Raw genomic sequence first — 18,353 nt, 5'->3', positions numbered from 1 at the left:
TACCAAACGGATTCTTTGCAATTACACTGTCAGTGACAATGGGATCCCCAACACCATACTTGTTTTCAGCACTGATACGGAACTCATACTCATGACCCTCAATCAGTTTCTCCACTGAACAGGTTGTGATCTGCCCATTGATATTGGATGTGACCTGAGCCCAGTTGGCTCTGCTTGTCTCACGTTTGTCTACAATGTAGTTGGTTATTTCAGAGCCACCATCAGCTATAGGTTGTTCCCATCTAAGTTTGACACGGTCTGCAAAGATGTGGCTGACCTTCACTGATGCTGGAGGTCCAGGTTTGTCTACAGAAAACATTGTGTTTAGTTAAAATTAATGAGCAAAAGCGAACATATTGAACAATACAATTTTTACTTGGTTTAAGATCCAATTCACACATTTAGTTCACTTACCAAGAACCTTCAGCCTAATGTTGCCAGATTTGGATCCACTTGAATTTTCAGCAACAATAGTATACTCTCCTGTTTCCTTTCTGGCTACAGCGAAAAGTTCCAGAGAAAACAGGTGTCTGTCCTGTTTCACTTTCATTCCTTCAGTCAGCTTCAAGGGTTCGCCATTATGCTTCCATGAAACCTTCGGGAATGGTTTTCCATAGACCTCAGCTTCAAGTGACACATTTGCTCCAGCCTTCACTATGATCAGGTTTTTCATCTCAATGCCAATCTCAACTCTTGGTGGAACTAAAATAAAAAAAAAGAATGACAATCCTTATTTAACTCCCAAGGTAATAAATAAATGCACAAGTCAGCTGTAATAAATAAGAAATGCTTACCATGTTCTGCTATAACAGGAATGGCGTCTGTTTCCTCTGAGGGCAAACTCTGATTTATTGCTGTCTTTGCAATTATTCTGAATTTGTATTGAGCGCCTTCCTCAAGTCCAGTAACAACGAAGTTCTCCTTTGGCACATTCTGACAGTTGGCATTGTGGCGCACCCACTTCTCCTCAGGTACCTTCTGCGATTCAACATAATATCCAATGAGCTTACTGCCTCCATCATTTTCTGGACGGTTCCAAACAAGAGCTACAGAACCCTTGGTCACATCAATGGCCTCTGGTTTGCCAGGTGGATCTGTGGGGGATTAATAATTGTTATATCACTAACAATCATTTTAGAAGGATGAGTATACAAAAAGTATTTATCAAAATCAAAATTATTTTACTCACCAACTGCAGTCCTTGCTGTGATGAAATCGGTCTGCTTGCTAAGTTTACCCTGACCTGCCTTGTTCATGGCAGACACCCTGAAGGTATACTCAAGACCTTCAATTAGGCCAAAGCAAGTGTATTCTGTCGAACGAACTAAAATCTCATTAGCCCTAGTCCAGAGTATACTGTTTCTCTCTTTACGTTCAATACAGTATCCAGTCAGAGGGCTGCCACCATCAGATGCTGGTATTTCCCAGGTGAGGATCACAAAGTCTTTGTTAATCTTCTTGAGAGTGACATTTCTTGGCTCACTAGGAGTATCTGAAATCAAATATTTAATTCTGTCAATAATAGTATATCTGCACAAAATGCTGAAATGAAGAGAAAAAGGTATGAAAATGAGTTCTGACAGCATATTGAAATGGATAAAAACACACCGAAAGGATGTCTTGCAATCATCTTCTGAGAATAAATAGGCTCTGAAATGCCAAAGCGGTTCTCTGCACGCACACGGAAACCATATTCTTGTCCTTGTGTGAGCTTTCCAACTTTGTAGCCGGTCTGTGTGCAAGAGGAAGCAGCTATGACCCAGTCACCTCTGCTTACATCACATTTCTCCACAATATAGTTGGTTATACTGCTTCCACCATCCTCTTGTGGTTGATTCCATGCCAAAGTACAAGAGTCAGTATCCACTTCGACAATTTCAAGAGGAGCTTCAGGTGGACCAGGAATGTCTGTAACACAGGGAATTAACGAAAGATCAAATTTTAATTTTTCTACCAACCACCTCTTCCCATACCAAATTTGGTTGTAAATTATTAGAGAACAATGTGAACTCACCCATAACAATGACTTTTATGATCTGGTTGATCTTTGAGACACTATTTGAAACAGCAAGACTGTAGTAACCACTGTCCCTCCTGCTAACGTCTTTGACCAAGAGGGTGGTGGAATTTGGAGTTCTTTGCACAGACATACGATCTGAGGTTACCACATCTTCATTGCCAATCTTCCATTTAGTGGAAGGTGGAGGTTTACCGGCCACAAGTGCCTCAATTTTCAGCTTGGTTCCAGCCTTCACAGTGACTACATCTGCCACTATTAGCCTTGGTGCCACTGAAAAAAACATAACATATACACGTAAATAGGCAAAAACAATAACAAATAGAATACATGTGGGGTACACAAGAGAAAGAAATAGTGGCATAAAATAGTAGCATACTTAGCTGTTCCTTGACCTCAAAGATTCCCTCGGCCTCTCTGGCAAGACTACATCCGATTGCATTCCTTGCAGCCACTCTGAATCTGTACTTTGTATTTTCTTTCAGTCCAACAACAACAATGGTTAAATCTTTTACAACTGAATATGGTGTCCATTTATCCTCAGGCTCACCATCCTCTTGGTAGTCAACAATGTAGCCGTTAATCTTGGCTCCACCATCTCTCAGTGGTCTCAACCATCCCAGGGTTGCACTGTTCTTTGTAATATCCAAAACATCCATCTTCTTGGGAGGATCAGGTTCACCTGTTTGAGTAAAAAGGAAAATAGTCATATGTGAATTTTCACCCAGTAAATACTTGTAGTTCACTTCATTCAGAGGACATTTACTTACTCATAGCATCAGTTGCCAGGTATGCCTTGGGAGAATCTTTAGGTACACCAATGCCATACTTATTGACTGCCATGACTCGGAAGTAGTAGTCAAGTCCTGGTGTAAGATTTGTGATCTTGAAGCTTGTCTTCTTTATTTCATTGGTGCAGTTTGTCCAAGTCTTCCTATCAACCTCACGCTTCTCGACCATATAATTCAATATAGTACTGCCACCATCATTTTCAGGAGGTAGCCAAGCAAGCTGGCATGATGTCTTTGTGACATCAGTTACTTCCAGTCCACCAACTGGCCCAGGAGTGTCTGTTATTTAAAAAAAAAAGGTAATTAATACACAAATGCATACAATTAATCACATGCTTTATTAAAATATAAGTTATTCAACTGTAATGCTACTGTACGATTTGCTTACCTAACACTTTCACACGCACAAATATGGCCTTCTCCCCACAGGAGTTTGACAGAGTCAGGGAGTATTTTCCTGAATCCTCACGGGTACTTTCAGGGATGACAAGGAAGGACATTGTATCAACTTGATCCACATGTCCCTTGCGAATAACATTATCTTCACCGATGCGTTTCCATGTAACTTTAGGAGCTGGTCTTCCTCTGATTGTTGCAAACAGTCTAATAGGGCAGCCAGCTCTGACAGAAAGTCCCTTCCTGAGACTTGCATCCAAATCAATCTCTGGGGCCTCTGTAAGTGTTTAATTTGTAAGTTGACAAAATAAACAATTTATTATTAATACTACTACTACTAATAATAATAATAATAATTCATACATGTAATTATCTAATGTAACTCAAGGACTTACCAAGAACTTCCTTAGGTGACACTGCCTCTTTCAGTCTTGCGGGGCGACCCCAGCCCACCTGGTTTTGAGCTGAGACACGGAACTGATATTGCTTCCTCTCATCCAGATTGAGAATGGTGAATTCTGTGAGAACTAGAGCTCCGCCAGTGCTACACTTCTTCCAGGGTGATTCTGGAGCCTTTGCCTTTTTAACCGGAACAACTTCTTCAGGCTTTTCACCTTCTATCAATTCACCCTCGGCCTTTTCACCTTCTACTGTTTCAGGTTCAGCTGCAGGCTTTTCGGGTTCAGGTTCAGCTTCTTCTTCTACTTCTTCTTCTGGTTCTTCAGGTTCGCCTTCAAGCTTTTCCTTCATTTCCACAAGATATCCCAGGATTGGAGCACCGCCATCATATACAGGCTTGGCCCAGCCAAGTGTAATGCATGTCTTTGTGCTGTCAGCCACTTTCAAGCTGCTGGGAGGACCAGGAGGTTCTGGAAAAGGCACAGACACATTAATATAGACCTAGAATATTAACACTATTGTTAACAAAAGAGAGTGAGGGACAGAAACAGAGACAGAGGGAGAGATACACACCAATTGGATCTTTGGCAGCAACAGGTCTTGTGGGCTTGCTGGGCTCTCCCAAACCGACCTCATTTTCAGCCTTCACACGGAATTGATATTCATGGTTGGGGATCAAGTTTGTGACCTTCATGCGTCTTTCTGAAATTGCACTCTTTGTAACTGGCACCCATCGGACAGCACGTTTCTCTTTCCTTTCCAGGATGTATCCAGTGATAGACTTTCCTCCATCATTCTCTGGAGGAGCCCATACGACTGTCATTTCCTCTTTGCCAATCTTAGTGATCTCTGGAACTTCTGGTGGTCCAGGTCTGTTAAACTGAGTTTTGACAGTAATGGCCTTGCTTTCAATGGGAGGACCTGTCCCCATTTTGTTTTCAGCCCTGACCCTGAAAATGTACTCATTTCCTTCCACGAGACGAGTGACATTGCAGTAGTTGGTGACCACAGAGGCTGAATAAGTGGACCAAACCATTCTTCTAGTCTCACACTTTTCCAGGATGTAGGTGTCAACCTCACAACCACCATCATCTGCTGGTGGATCCCAAACAACTCTACACTTGTCAGATGCAAGACCAGTAATCTTCAAGTCCCTCACAGGGCCTGGTACGTCCAAAACGGTAATGTTACCATAGGCTGTGAAGCTTCCAGCAGGATTTGTGGCTGTAATTATATATTTACCAGTATCCCCACGCTTAGATTTGGTCATGAGGAATTTAGAGTAATCAGGGCCATTTTCAATAGAAAGCCTGGGATTGTCAGCGGTGCATTTATCTTTGACCCATGTAACCTCTGGTATTGGTTTGCCTCTAATACCAGCTTCCAGTCTGACAGAATCACCAGCCTTTACCACTGTGGTGCCAGTAAACTTCAGGTCAATGACTGGTTTCTGGATGTCATCTTTGACAATAATCTCACCGGTCTTTACCCAGTTACTTTCTCCTCCATCATTTACAGTTTGAACCCTGAAAACGTACACTTGGTTCTCAACACATTTCTCATCAGTGAAGAATGTGTCTTTGAGTAGTTCAGGGTTCAATTCCTCCCATTCTTCAGCATCTTTGGCTTTTCTCTCCAAATTGTAGAATAGATTTTGACATCCTCCATCATAGTCTGGTCTTCGCCATCTAAGGGAGACTGAATTCTTAGTCAGGTCAGTGACATGGAATTTCTCTGGCTCGCCAGGCCTCTCAATGCGGTCAATGGCAAGGATTGGTACCTTTGTCTCTATTGTTGGCCCAGGGCCACATTTGTTTGCTGCAGAGACACGGAAGAAGTATTCATGGCCTTCCAATAGTTTGGCCTTGATCATACAGTTTGTGCACTCAGATGAAATCACAGACCATGCTCTCACACTGGGTTCACGCAACTCAACAATGTAATGAGTGATTTCGGTACCACCATTGTCCTCAGGATTTTCCCAGGATATCATGCAAGAATGCCTGGACACATATGTTATCATCAGATTCTTACAGTGTCCAGGTCTGTCTAAGACATTTACAGTAACGGTTGCTGCTGCCTCACCACTGTCATTGACAGCTTTGAGAACATATTGACCATGATCTGCTCTCTGGGCCTCTTTGATGTGGAAGTGAACAACTGGGAGGTTAGTTGTGATTGTGGTGCGCTTGTCTTTTTCGAGAATCTTGTCACCCTTGGACCATGTAATTTCTGGGTCAGGTCTTGCCCTAATATAGCCTTGGATGTTAATGTTATGTCCAACCCTTACAGTTACACGTGTGCGGCATGTTGCATCCATCTCAATCTCTGGAGGGATCAAGATATCCTGAGCAATGATAGATTCTGGAACTTCTCTGGTTTCACCATCTCCAATCATGTTTACCGCTCTGACACGGAACCTGTACTCAACACCCTCTTCAAGGCCTGTGGCCTGGAAGGCACATAGTTTAATCAGGTCATCTTTTTTACATCTCTCCCATTCACCACCGGCCTTCTGCATCTCCACAACGTATCCCAAGATAGGGCTGCCTCCATCCTTAGTAGGTTTTATCCAGACCAGGTCAGCATGTGTCTTACTGTAGTCTTTCACTTTGGGATTGACTGGAGGTCCAGGCACAGTGATTGGACGGCAGGGTGTAGCAGGATCTGAGGTTGGAGAAGGTCCACTGTAGCCAGTAATATTTTCTGCAAAGACTCTGAACTCATAGCTAGTTCCCTCATATAGTCCAAGTACCTTGTACCTAAGATCCTTGCAGGGTTTCTTATTCACCCTAATCCATTTGCCTCCAACATGTCTACGCTCAATAAGATATCCAGTGATTGGACTACCACCATCATACAAGGGCATGGTCCAACCAAGAGTCAAATAATCTTCAGATAGGTCAGACACAGTTGGTTTACCAGGACGACCAGGAGCTTCAAACGAGTGCTGAGCAACAGTAGGTGCACTTTCAAGTGCAGCACCAATGCCAATCTTGTTTTCTGCACGAATACGCACAATATACTCAACCCCCTTCTGGAGACGACTAATCTTCAATTTGGTGCTGGTGCTGCCAGAGCTCACTCCACCCCAGGTTTCCTTCTTGGATTCTCTCTTCTCAACAATGTAGTTTGTGACAGGGCTTCCACCATCATCCTTAGGAGGACGCCAGTCAATAAGCATGTACTCAGGAGTGACCTCAAGGAGATTGACAGGGCCAACTGGTGCATCTGGGACGTCAAGAACAGTAATGTTCAAAGCAACAGTCTTACTTCCAGCAGCATTTGAGACTGTGAGGAGATAAATTCCAGTGTGATTTCTTGTACACTCTGATATGGTGAGATTAGTGGAGAAGTTGTCTGTGTCAACTTTGACATTTCCTTCGCTCACAATCTCTGTGTCATCAACGACCCATTTTGCAGTAGGAATAGGTATGCCTCTCATAATGGCAGGCATCCTAATTGTGCTTCCAGCTTTGACAATTATTCCTTCAATAAGTTTCACATCAACCTCAACAATAGGAGGCACTGTAAAAGAGAGGAAAACACAGAAGATGGTAATTAAATAGCTGTAAGAAAGAGTAACTGAATAATTATTAATTAATTGAAAAATACAACTTACCAAGTTTTTCCTGACACAGGACAGGCAATGTGGTATCTGGCCGGCTAAGACCAATAGCATTCTCAGTCTTAACACGGAACCTGTAGGTCTTGCCTTCCTCAAGCCCTACCACATGGCACTCAGGAATACTGACTGTTTTAAAGACAATCCAGTCTCTCTCTCCCTCCTCTTGGTACTCAACCAAGAATCCAGTGATATCACTTCCTCCTGTGCGATCTGGCCAGTTCCATTTAAGCCAGACCTCTGTTTTGTCTACATCAACATGATGCAAGTCTTTTGGTGGTCCAGGTGGGACTGCAAAAAACAAAGTTCAAATTCAAGTACATCAGTTCAATATCAACACATACAAATTCCAAACATACTATAGGACCAAATTTCATTCAAATTGTGTACTTACATAAAGGATTCATGGCTTTGACAGCTTTGGTTGTCTCAATAAATTCACTTCTGCCAAACTGATTCTCAGCAGCAACACGGAACAGGTAGGAAGTGCCTTCCATGAGGTGCTTTAGCATCATACTGCGCTTCTTTGAGGTTGAGCACACTGGCACCCACTGTGCTGATGCTGCATCCTTTTTCTCCACCACAAAATTAGTGATGCGTGCTCCACCATTATCCTCTGGGTCTTTCCAAGAGAGTTGAGCTGAGTCACACCTGACATCAGATACCCTCAGGTGCTGAATGGGACCAGGTTTGTCTGAAATGATAGAAATAGAACATCACCTCATGTAAACTTTTTTTCTCCACAAACCAAATGCAAATGGGGACGCTTTAGAAAGATCACTTACCAAGGACAAGCACTGTGCATGTGGCTGTCTTGGATCCAGCAGGATTCTCCACAGTCAGTGTGTAATCGCCACAGTCATTGCGATTACAGAAACGCATCTCCAACTTGGTTTGTGATCCAGCAGTGGTCATTTCAGCTCTTGGAGGCACTTCTTTCTCATTCTTCTTCCATGTGACTGTGGGGAAGGGTATTCCCTTGACTGTAGCTTTCAGTACAATGTGAGTTCCTGCCATGGCTTTCACCTCTCTTGTCATATTAGCATCCAGGATAAGTTCTGGTGGCTCTGTTAACAAAAAAGATGAAAAGATGTGAAACATTAGAGAAAATAGATGTAACTACACAGACATGTATACTGATGCACACTCAAACAATATAATATAATATAATATAATAAAAAAGTATATCAAATACCAAGTCTGTCCACTGCTCTCACAGGCTCCTTGAGAGTGGCAGGATCAGATTCACCAGCAGCGTTCACAGCTTTCACTCTGAACCTGTACAGCGAGCCATCCTCGAGATTGATGATTTTGAAATTTGTCTCCTGGCAGGAATCAGGAGTTTGATTGACCTGAAGCCACTCTTCCTCTCCAGCTTTCTGATACTCAAGAAGATATCCAAAGATCTTGCCTCTTCCACAGTCAAGTGGTTGCTTCCAGGCAATAGTGACTGAGTCCTTGGTATGATCAATAGCCTCCAAATTAACAGGTGGGCTTGGAATAACTGTAACAAAAAACATGGTGTTAGAGTTTCTATCAATGCTGTTGTACTGTATTGGAGATGAATATGTAGACAAAAAGTATCACACACCAATGGGATCCTTGGCAAAGATGGGCTTTGTTGGAACACTCGGGTCACCCACACCAACAACATTCTCAGCCATGACGCGGAACTCATATTCACAGCCAGGCAGGAGCTCTTGAACCCAGTGCTCAGTTTTGGGGAAGATCCGTTCCTTTCCACACTGTGCCCATCTTTTGCCCATTGTCTCTTTCCTCTCCACAATGTAGTTGGTGACAGGCTTGCCTCCATCAACAGTTGGTGGTTCCCAGGTGATGAGAGCAGTGTCCTTATAAACCTCCTTCACCACTGGCTGTGAGGGTGGGTCAGGTACCCCTGTTAATGGGAAAAAAACAAATGTTATTACATCAGAGTGAATTTACAAGGAAACAGTGGCTTGGAGTAGATGGTAATATCATCGAAGGACACTTACTGAACACGTCCCTTGCTTTTGTCTCAGCCGTCAGCAGTGGGTCACTAATGCCATGGATGTTCTGAGCACAGATTCTGATAATGTAGTCACGTCCTTCAATCAGTTTAGGAACTTTGCATTCTGTTCTGGTGCAGGACTCTGAGACAGGCATCCAGAGGTCTCTGTTGGAGTCTCTCTTCTCTACAATGTAGTTGGAGATTGCACATCCGCCATCATCCAGTGGGGGTCTCCAAGAAATGACCATGTGACCCCTGCAGATTTCGTTAAAGGTGACAGGACCCTGTGGTGGTTGTGGGCGATCTGGAGAAATCACAACACTAATTATTATAAATATTCACAGAAGGCATTAATACATTGTCAGAATTAACTAAAGAGCAGTAAGCCAATTGACCTCGACCAACTTACCAACAACTACCAGAGTACAGATTCCCTTGCATGAACCAATGCTGTTCTCCAGAATGACTGTGTATTTTCCACTGTGCTCACGCTTGGCCTTGGCAATGTTGATGCACAGGGACTTGCTGGTATGTGAGACTATGAGGTCTTCATCTGCCTTAAGCTCCTCTTCTTCCTTCATCCATTTAATTGTAGGCTCTGGCTTTCCTTTGTAGCGGCTTTGGATGAGGCAGGGCTCTCCAACACGCACAGTTATTTTCTCACGGAAGTCAAAGTCAAGTGATGGTGGTTCTGGTGAAGAAAAAAAGAAAATTATACAATCATATACATTGTCAAAATACAAGAATGTCTGTTTTATCCAATCAAAAATACTTACCAAGCTCATCTTTGCAAGTTACTGGTTTTGTGCTGAAAGAGGGCTTGCCTTGGCCAACAGCATTCACAGCACTGACACGGAATTCATAAGAGGAGCCATCTTTAAGACCCTCATATGTGAACATCCTTTCCATGAGCTTATCCTCTGTAATGCGGGTGAAGTTGTCCTTTCCAATCAGACGAGCCTCAAGCACATAACCTGTGATTTCTGAGCCACCATCATACTTGGGTGGTCTCCAGGCCACACTGATGCGGTCTTTCTTGACAGCTGTAATGTGCAGATCCTCTGGACGTTCTGGGACAGCTATGAATCATTAATAAAATCACATGAGATATATGTTGCCTTAGCGGCTTAGCCATAGTAAGTGTAAATGATATATGAATAACACATGCAAAATTGAATATCAAAATTAAATAAATGGTAAAAAAGAAAAGTAAAATCCTAACTCTGCAACTTACAAATTGGATCCTTGATCATAACTTGTTTTGGTGTGTCAATAAAGGGACCTCTTCCAATGATATTTTCAGCTGCAATTCTAAAGAAGTATCCCTTTCCATCGATCAGACCCTGTACCACAGCATTGTTTCTAGTGACAGTGTATGACACTGAAGTCCAGCCTCTGCGGTCTGACTCTCTCTTCTCAATGATGTAGTTGGTGATTGCTGAGCCTCCATCATCTTCAGGTGTGTACCAGGTCAATTTACAGGAGTCAGTTGTGAGATTCTCACCAGAGAAGGGCTCACCCACAGGGCCAGGGACATCTAAGGGGAAGATTTTTTTTAATTTCTCCCATTATGCATTTTTCATAGCTTCGGTGAAGTACATAGCCATGCTACAATTTTACAGTATTGAAATACTTACCCAAGACCTCAACGATGACTGCCTTCTTTCTCTCTCCTCCCTCATTTTTGGCAGTTAGTGTGTAAATGCCTTGATGGTGCCTTCTGCATCCCTTGATCACCAAAGCTGAGCTGATGACAGTGGTCTCCACAACAGCCTCTTTGGGCACAGGTGCATCATCCCTGCTCCAGGTGATCTCTGGGGCGGGTTTGCCTGATACATAGGCTATGATACGGATAACCCCTCCAGCATGGACAACAATCTTCTCCTTCACAGATGCATCCAGATCCACCTCAGGGGCAACTGGATAGCAAAGGTAAAATAACATTTTAGTTAGAGGGTATGTGGGCGACAGAATGCATACCATAAACACATGTGAAGCAATTGCTCATTCTTGCCTGTTCTGTCCTTGACTTCAATTACTTCAGAGACATCACCAGGTTCGCCAACACCAGCAGCATTCACTGCTCTGACCCTGAATCTGTAAAGTCCAAGTTCCTTCAGTCCAGGAACAACGAACTTGGTACCTCTGATCTCCTTGTCTTTAGCCTGAGAAAGAGAATAGGACGGTGCATTAGCCTGTTGTTGCACACCCCAGCAGTTTTACAGTAACCTGTTGTGGTGAAGCAAATGTAGATAGCAGATAGCCTTACCTTCTCCCATTCCTCTTGCCCCTCCTCTTTGTACTCAACAAAGTATCCTGTGATCTTAGAACCACCATCTACAATTGGTGGAATCCATTCAAGATCAACTGTTGATTTTGTGCAGTCTGTAACCTTGGGTGTTGGTGGTCCAGGGGGAGCTGAAAACAAACATTGTATATCATTGATATTTAATCAAAATACAAGACATATATCATAAATGAATTCCACAACACCAAAAGTATAAAAAATAGATGGTCAGTGAATGACATACCAATGGGGTCTCTTGACATAACTGGATCTGATGGAACGCTTGGAAGTCCAGGTCCAGCAGCATTGATGGCAGTGACACGGAACTGGTAAATAGCGCCCTCCAAGAGTCCAGTGACAATGTGTTCCATTCCAAGAGGCATAACTCTAAGAGGATCACGGTTGACTTTGGTCCAGCGCTTGCCTGTTGTCTCCTTGCGTTCCAGCCAGTAGCCTGTGATTGGGGAGCCGCCATCGTATTCTGGCTCGTCCCACTCGACTGTCATTGACTCAAGGGTTACATCTAAGACAGTGGGCTTCTCACATTGGCCAGGAACAGCTTTTAAGAGAAACGTAAATTAAATGAAACATTTGTTAGACCAATTCCAACACAAAATTCAAAGAGAAGGAAAAAAAGAAAAATGGATTTAAAACAATGTTACGTACTGAAAAGATTTCTTGCTTTCTCAGGTTCACTGAAGAGTGGTGGTCCAACTCCGTATTTGTTCTGAGCCATAACACGGAACTCGTATTCGTGACCCTCTGTGAGTCTCTGCACTGTGTAAGCGCATTCTTTGGGATCACTGGAGACATGCACATATGTCTTCCTGTTGTCCTCACGCTTCTCAACAACATAGTTTGTGATCTTTGAGCCACCATCATCTGTGGGAGGCTGCCAGGTCATTGAAATCCTCTCAGCAAAGATTTCTCCAAACTTGATTGGTCCAACGGGTGGTCCAGGTCGGCCTAAGGTTGTGATTAGAAAAGCACGGTATTGTTACACATATGAAATTACTTTTGTGCAGTTGTACAATGATTATGTTGGTAAAGTGTTAAATGTTCAAACTATTAATTACCCAGGATAGTGAGTTTGATGTCCTTGGATGCCTTGCCAAGGCTGTTGCTGGCAGTGAGTGTGTAAAGAGCACTGTCGTCTCTCTTAGTCTGCTGAATCAGCAGGGTGCATTTATCATTAGTGACAATTTTGTTGACGTGTTGACCGTACTGCACAACAGCCTTTTCCTCTGGCTTATCCAGAGAAGCCTTCTGCCACACAAGAGAGGGGAATGGACAGCCCTGAATTCTAGCTACGATGTTGACATCATAACCCTCAGCGCCCTCCATGGCCTCCTTGAGTTCAATAGTTGGAGCACCTGAAATAACAAACAACAATAATGAATGATGACTCGTTGCAAAGCGAAGTGGCCTGTTAGTATACTAAAAGTATGTTAGTATGTAACAAAAAAAAATCCTGCAGTCAACATACATGTTTGGTCTTTGATCACAATTGGTCCTGCTGTGGCAGATGGTCTGCTAGGACCAGCCTCGTTCACAGCCTTGACACGGAATTCATACTCTCCACCCTCTTTAAGCTCCTCAACAATGAACATGGTCTCTTCCACCTCACGCTTGTTGCACTGTTTCCAGGTCTCTTTCTGTGGGCCGGTGGTGTCCCAGCTCAGGCGCTCAATAATGTAGTGCTTCACTGGAGAACCTCCATTGTTCTTGGGGGGCATCCAGGTCAAGGTCACAGTGTCCTTGGTGACAAGATTGATCTTCACCTTTGTTGGAGGATCGGGAGGATCTTAAAAGAAAAAAATATGGCCAGTGGTAAATAAAGCAGCATTCTAATTACATACACATATAATGTTGTATTTATATGTTAATGATGGCACTTACAAATCGGATCTCTGGCCTTGGCAGGCTCAGTGGTCTCTGTATATGGTCCCATGCCGAGACGATTTTCAGCGCGGCAGCGGAAGAGGTAGTCATTTCCTTCAACAAGGTTAGCTACAACAAAGGCTTGGCTGGCACAGGCCTGATTGACTACAGTCCAAGCCTTTCCTGTGATGGCCTTCTTCTCAAGGAAGTAGCTCTTGATTCTCTCCCCACCGTCATTGTCAGGCAGCTTCCAGATGAGTCTCATTGTGGCTCTAGTGATGTCTGTCACTCTCAGCTCCTTTGGAGGCCCAGGCACATCTGAAAACATAATATTGAGTGTCACTGCTGTGTAAAAGTTAAAAAAAAAACACATGACATTGAATGTCACTGCTATGTGATAACTACAGTATGCTCTATGGCAGAATACATTAACATTACTCACCAAGCACATTCACCATAACATTGATGTGCTTCTGTCCAGACTTGTTCTTAGCAGTGATCGTGTATCTGCCAGAATGGCTCCTCAAACTCACGGGAATTGTGACCACAGAAGTAGTGTCAGTGGATTCAACCTACAAGGAGATAAAGTCATTTTAACTCAAAATGTTCTAAGATCCAACTTACATGCACATGTATGCATACATACAACAGGGAGTGAAAACAGAAACAGCTCAGTAAATAAAAGAAACAGTTCTAGAAAGAAACAGTTGCAGAAACTCATGACAGCAACCTCCAAAACCCAACAACCATACCTGGGCTTCAACAGGCACTGTATGAAGGCGATCCTTCTTTACAGTCTTAGCAGGTCCAATAAACTCCCATGTAACCTTGGGTACTGGGCGACCTGTGATTCTTGCAGGGATTTTGATCACAGAACCAGCACGGATGGACAACATGTCATGTGCATTAACATCCACCCAGATCTTTGGTCCCACTGTGTGAGTGAAGTAAACGAAATTTTCACATTTTCAAGTCCTACTTCTTAAAATAATGTTTGAAGTGCATATTCTGCATATTACATGCTACAAGTAGTAATACAAATCGTACCTTGAACATCCTCAAGAAGAATATCAGCAGTTTGGGGACTTGGCAATGATTCTCCAATGTCGTTCACGGCAACAATTCTGAACTTGTACCTCTTCAGCTCTCTGAGATTTGGTACATTGAATTCCGTGGTTGGATGGAGAGTCTCTTCATCATTGATACGGAGCCAGCTGGAAGAACCCTCATCCTGAATTTCAATGATGTAACCTTTAATGGGGCTTCCGCCATCTTTAGCTGGTGGAACCCACGAAAGGGTGACACTGCGCTTGGTTTTGTCGGCAACTTCTGGTGCAGCTGGCTGGCCAGGAACAGCTATAACAAAGAAAGTGTTTCAGAATTCAGATGGGTTAGAATTATTTGCATTATTTGGTAATTCTTCATTTCACAGATTCATATCATATTGTAGACTAATAACTTGATCTAGCAAATTATATGAATGAATTAATATGTAAATTGCATTTCCTAGACATTAGATACTTAAATACCTTTTGCAGAATGTAATGTTACAAAGTAACTTACTGATTGGCTCGTCAGCGAAAGCAGATTCAGAAATTGCACTGGGTGGTCCAATTCCAGCAGCATTGCAGGCCATGCAGCGGAACTCATACTCATTGCCCTCAATGAGACGGGTAACCAGGGACTCCCAGCCCTTGGTACCCCTCTTTGAGATAGGGATTTTGTTCACGCGGGACCAGTAAGATGATCCCTTCTCTCTCTTCTCAAGCCAGTAACCAGTGATGACTGAGCCACCACTTTCTCTGGGTGGTTCCCATGTCACCAGCATGTGGGTCTTGGAATGTTCGGCAATCTTGAGGTTCTGTGGTGGACCAGGAAGGCCAAAAGGATCCTTGATCATCACCTCCTTTGACTCACATGCCTCGCTGATTCCATACTTGTTCTCAGCCCTGACTCTGAACTGGTAAGTACCATCGGTTTCCAACTCCCACACCTACGGAAGACACAAAGGCATGATTAGCGTTGATTCAGATGAAAAAACACATAGGAAAACATAATGCTTTACAATAGTGCCCTGATTGTTGTTATACTGACCCCATATTTCCTCTCAACAATGGTGCTTGTGACCTTCACCCAGTCAGGCTTAGGAGCAGGCTCAGGAGCAGGCTCTCCAGATTCAGTTTCAGTCTCTTCCTCCTCAATTTCACGGATCTGCTTCTTCTCAACAATGTAATTTGTGAGCTCACTTCCTCCATTATCCAGTGGGGGATCCCAAGTGAGGTGGCAGGATTCTGCCTTGATGTTTGAAATTATGAGATTTCTTGGTGGCGTAGGGCGATCTGGAGAAGAAAAAGCAAAGCCAAACCAAAAGCATTTTAGCACAGTGCCTTCAAAGGTTAGTTAAATGTGTTGCAGATGATATTAAAAGACATACCAAGAACTTGAATCAGGACATTATGAGTGACAGTTCCAAGGCGATTATTTGCAGAGACTGTATAATAGCCCTTATCTTTCCTGGCAATAGCAGGAATGATCAGTTTTGTATTTTCTGTCTGTCTGTTCACTTCCACTGTTTCAATCAAAACAGTCTCATCGGGAGGTGGTTCAGGAATCAAGACGTCATCCTTAAACCATTCAATCTTTGGTAGTGGAAGGCCTGTCACTTGAGCAGGAATCTCAACTGGTTGTCCCTTCCTGATAGTGATTGTGTCAGCCTTGAAGTGTTTCAACATGGTCAAGCTTGGGGCGACTGGAAAGAAATATAAAACATGAAATTAGTCTCATCCACAAAACACAGTATAGTCAGCATTAATGAATACAACAAACATCTGTTACACATTGAATGAAACAATAAATACCTTCATCATCTTGAATGACAACTGTCATTGTGATAGATGGCTCGCTAGTTCCCAAAGCATTGACTGCTTTGGCACGGAATTCATACATGAACATCTCTGTAAGGTCTTCCACAGTCATGAACAGATTTGTGCAGAGCTCCTTATTGACAGGCACAAAGTTCTGTTCATCTTGTCTCTTCTTCTCAATGATGTAGCCACTAATTGGGCTGCCACCATCATTACGAGGTGGCCTCCACGTAAGGCTAAGGGACGACTTTGTCCTTTCAGAATAGTGGAACTTCTCAGGAGACGATGGTGGAGCTTAAAAGTAAACAGAATTCCAAGATGAATCAATTTAATTAACTGACAGTAAACATGACAAATCAGATTTGAATGTGATAATACCATATGAAAAAGTTAAAATAATTTTACTTACACAGAGGATCCACTGCACGAATAGGACCAAGATCAACTGGAGGACCACAACCATATTTATTTTTTGCCACAACACGGAATATGTATTCCTGTCCTTCCACAATGCCCACGATTTCACATTTGGATGAAGGTGTCTCCATAGGCTGTTTCCAAGTACGTGCCTTAGGTTCCTTTCTTTCAATAATGAAGCTAATGACATCACTACCACCGTCATCATCAGGATCACCCCAGTTCAACATCATCAACTTCCTCGTCACAACAACAGGCTTCAGATCAGTTACAGGCCCAGGAACATCTGTTAAATTGTAAAGCAAAAAGATATAATAAATAAATAAATAAATATTTTTCATTTGCCCATATATTCAGTTTAGTCTGTGATACACACACACACACGCACGCACGCACGCACACGCACACACACACACACACACACATAGAGAGGTCAAAGCAAGCTTGCCAAAACAAGCTTGTCTGAGTACAGTAGCAAGGTACTCACCCATAACCTCAACTCTGGTTGATGCTGACTTAATTCCACTAGGATTGGCAGCGGTGATCTGGTATTTACCACAGTCACCTCTCTGTACATTCTTAATAATAAGAGTGCTATCCCGACCGACATCTTCAATTTCCACCCGTTCCTTGTCAGGGTCCTTGTCCTCTTTTAGCCATTTAATGCTTGGTTGTGGTTTTCCAAGAACATGGCAAGGCAGCCTCAGTGTCTCACCAGCTCTAATGATGACGCCATTCTTAATAGAGAGGTCCAGCTCACAAACTGGAACCTCTGTGGAGACAAACAAATATCATGGTTAATATCCAAATAACATGGTTAAAATCCAATGCTTTTTCATTTTTTTATTATACTGCATATGTTACTATATTGACAACTGATTTCAGTTCAGAGATAAGTTACCTGCAGGATTTCTCACAATGACACCCGCTGTCATACCAGGTGCTCCCTCTCCGGCTGAATTTATTGCAATCACACGGATAATGTATTTACCACCCTCTCTCACACCAAACACAGTGAAGGTACGCTGTTTCCATGGCCTCTCTGTGTTACGGGACCAGTCCTTTGTACCAGCTATCAACTTGTCAACATGGTAGCCTTGGATTTCTCCTCCTCCGTTATCCAGAGGTGGATCCCACTCCACTTCAATAGAGTGGTCAGTTGTATCCACGACTCTTGGAATTGGTGGACCAGGAGGCACTTTAAGAGAGGGGGAAAAAAAACATCACTCAATACACTATTCCTAAATGAGTAAATATGTCTACTTACGTTTGTGCTGCTGATGTTGACTTACATATCGGAGCTTGTGCTGTTCTGGGCTCTGATGGGGGACTGAACTTTCCGGGTCCAGCCTGATTCTCAGCAGCAACTCTGAAAATGTATGTCAGACCCTCCAAAAGGCCTTCAACATTCAACTCGGCGTCAGGAATCATGTTGCGATTGACACGTGTCCAGTGGGTGCTGTTGATTTCTCTCTTCTCCAACCAGTATCCCTGGATGGGGCTGCCATTATCATTGGGTGGTTCCCAAGAGACAAGCATACTGTGAGCTGTGACGTCATCGATTTCTGGCTTCTCAGGAGTCTCTGGTGGATCTATAATTGTCAAACGCATGTGCAGATTAACAAGAGTGTGTTATGTGCAGTATATAGTTTGTTGATGTATTTCTATGGTAACCGAAATCTCCTT

At 43.1% G+C, this 18,353-nt stretch overlaps 1 protein-coding gene across 1 annotated transcript in view; it reads right to left on the bottom strand.

The window, feature by feature from the left end:
• ttn.2 (titin, tandem duplicate 2) overlaps positions 1–18,353 on the bottom strand; it is a 177,615-nt gene that overhangs the window by 50,648 nt on the left and 108,614 nt on the right. Inside the window, exons 152-190 of the mRNA XM_076264287.1 lie at positions 17,960–18,259; positions 17,569–17,865; positions 17,155–17,439; positions 16,660–16,953; positions 16,245–16,544; positions 15,821–16,135; positions 15,481–15,725; positions 14,950–15,379; positions 14,434–14,742; positions 14,139–14,320; positions 13,829–13,958; positions 13,405–13,704; positions 12,992–13,309; positions 12,582–12,878; positions 12,172–12,471; positions 11,750–12,064; positions 11,488–11,636; positions 11,233–11,383; positions 10,856–11,137; positions 10,453–10,755; positions 9,995–10,297; positions 9,628–9,909; positions 9,223–9,522; positions 8,820–9,125; positions 8,424–8,732; positions 8,014–8,295; positions 7,623–7,922; positions 7,226–7,519; positions 4,177–7,131; positions 3,600–4,073; positions 3,197–3,481; positions 2,788–3,087; positions 2,397–2,699; positions 2,015–2,290; positions 1,609–1,908; positions 1,190–1,492; positions 795–1,094; positions 415–702; positions 4–306 (exon numbers count right to left, since the gene is read on the bottom strand). Coding sequence (XP_076120402.1) covers positions 4–306; positions 415–702; positions 795–1,094; positions 1,190–1,492; positions 1,609–1,908; positions 2,015–2,290; positions 2,397–2,699; positions 2,788–3,087; positions 3,197–3,481; positions 3,600–4,073; positions 4,177–7,131; positions 7,226–7,519; positions 7,623–7,922; positions 8,014–8,295; positions 8,424–8,732; positions 8,820–9,125; positions 9,223–9,522; positions 9,628–9,909; positions 9,995–10,297; positions 10,453–10,755; positions 10,856–11,137; positions 11,233–11,383; positions 11,488–11,636; positions 11,750–12,064; positions 12,172–12,471; positions 12,582–12,878; positions 12,992–13,309; positions 13,405–13,704; positions 13,829–13,958; positions 14,139–14,320; positions 14,434–14,742; positions 14,950–15,379; positions 15,481–15,725; positions 15,821–16,135; positions 16,245–16,544; positions 16,660–16,953; positions 17,155–17,439; positions 17,569–17,865; positions 17,960–18,259 — 13,965 coding nt within the window. The remainder of the gene's footprint in view (positions 1–3; positions 307–414; positions 703–794; positions 1,095–1,189; positions 1,493–1,608; positions 1,909–2,014; positions 2,291–2,396; positions 2,700–2,787; positions 3,088–3,196; positions 3,482–3,599; positions 4,074–4,176; positions 7,132–7,225; positions 7,520–7,622; positions 7,923–8,013; positions 8,296–8,423; positions 8,733–8,819; positions 9,126–9,222; positions 9,523–9,627; positions 9,910–9,994; positions 10,298–10,452; positions 10,756–10,855; positions 11,138–11,232; positions 11,384–11,487; positions 11,637–11,749; positions 12,065–12,171; positions 12,472–12,581; positions 12,879–12,991; positions 13,310–13,404; positions 13,705–13,828; positions 13,959–14,138; positions 14,321–14,433; positions 14,743–14,949; positions 15,380–15,480; positions 15,726–15,820; positions 16,136–16,244; positions 16,545–16,659; positions 16,954–17,154; positions 17,440–17,568; positions 17,866–17,959; positions 18,260–18,353) is intronic.

The sequence above is a fragment of the Alosa pseudoharengus genome, unplaced genomic scaffold (assembly GCF_046254945.1).
Source record: "Alosa pseudoharengus isolate Yale_2024_CS ecotype anadromous, Long Island Sound unplaced genomic scaffold, YU_APseudo_1.1 YU_APseudo_1.1_scf_3, whole genome shotgun sequence".
NCBI lineage: Eukaryota > Metazoa > Chordata > Actinopteri > Clupeiformes > Clupeidae > Alosa > Alosa pseudoharengus.
This window is presented reverse-complemented; position numbering and strand designations above follow the sequence as displayed.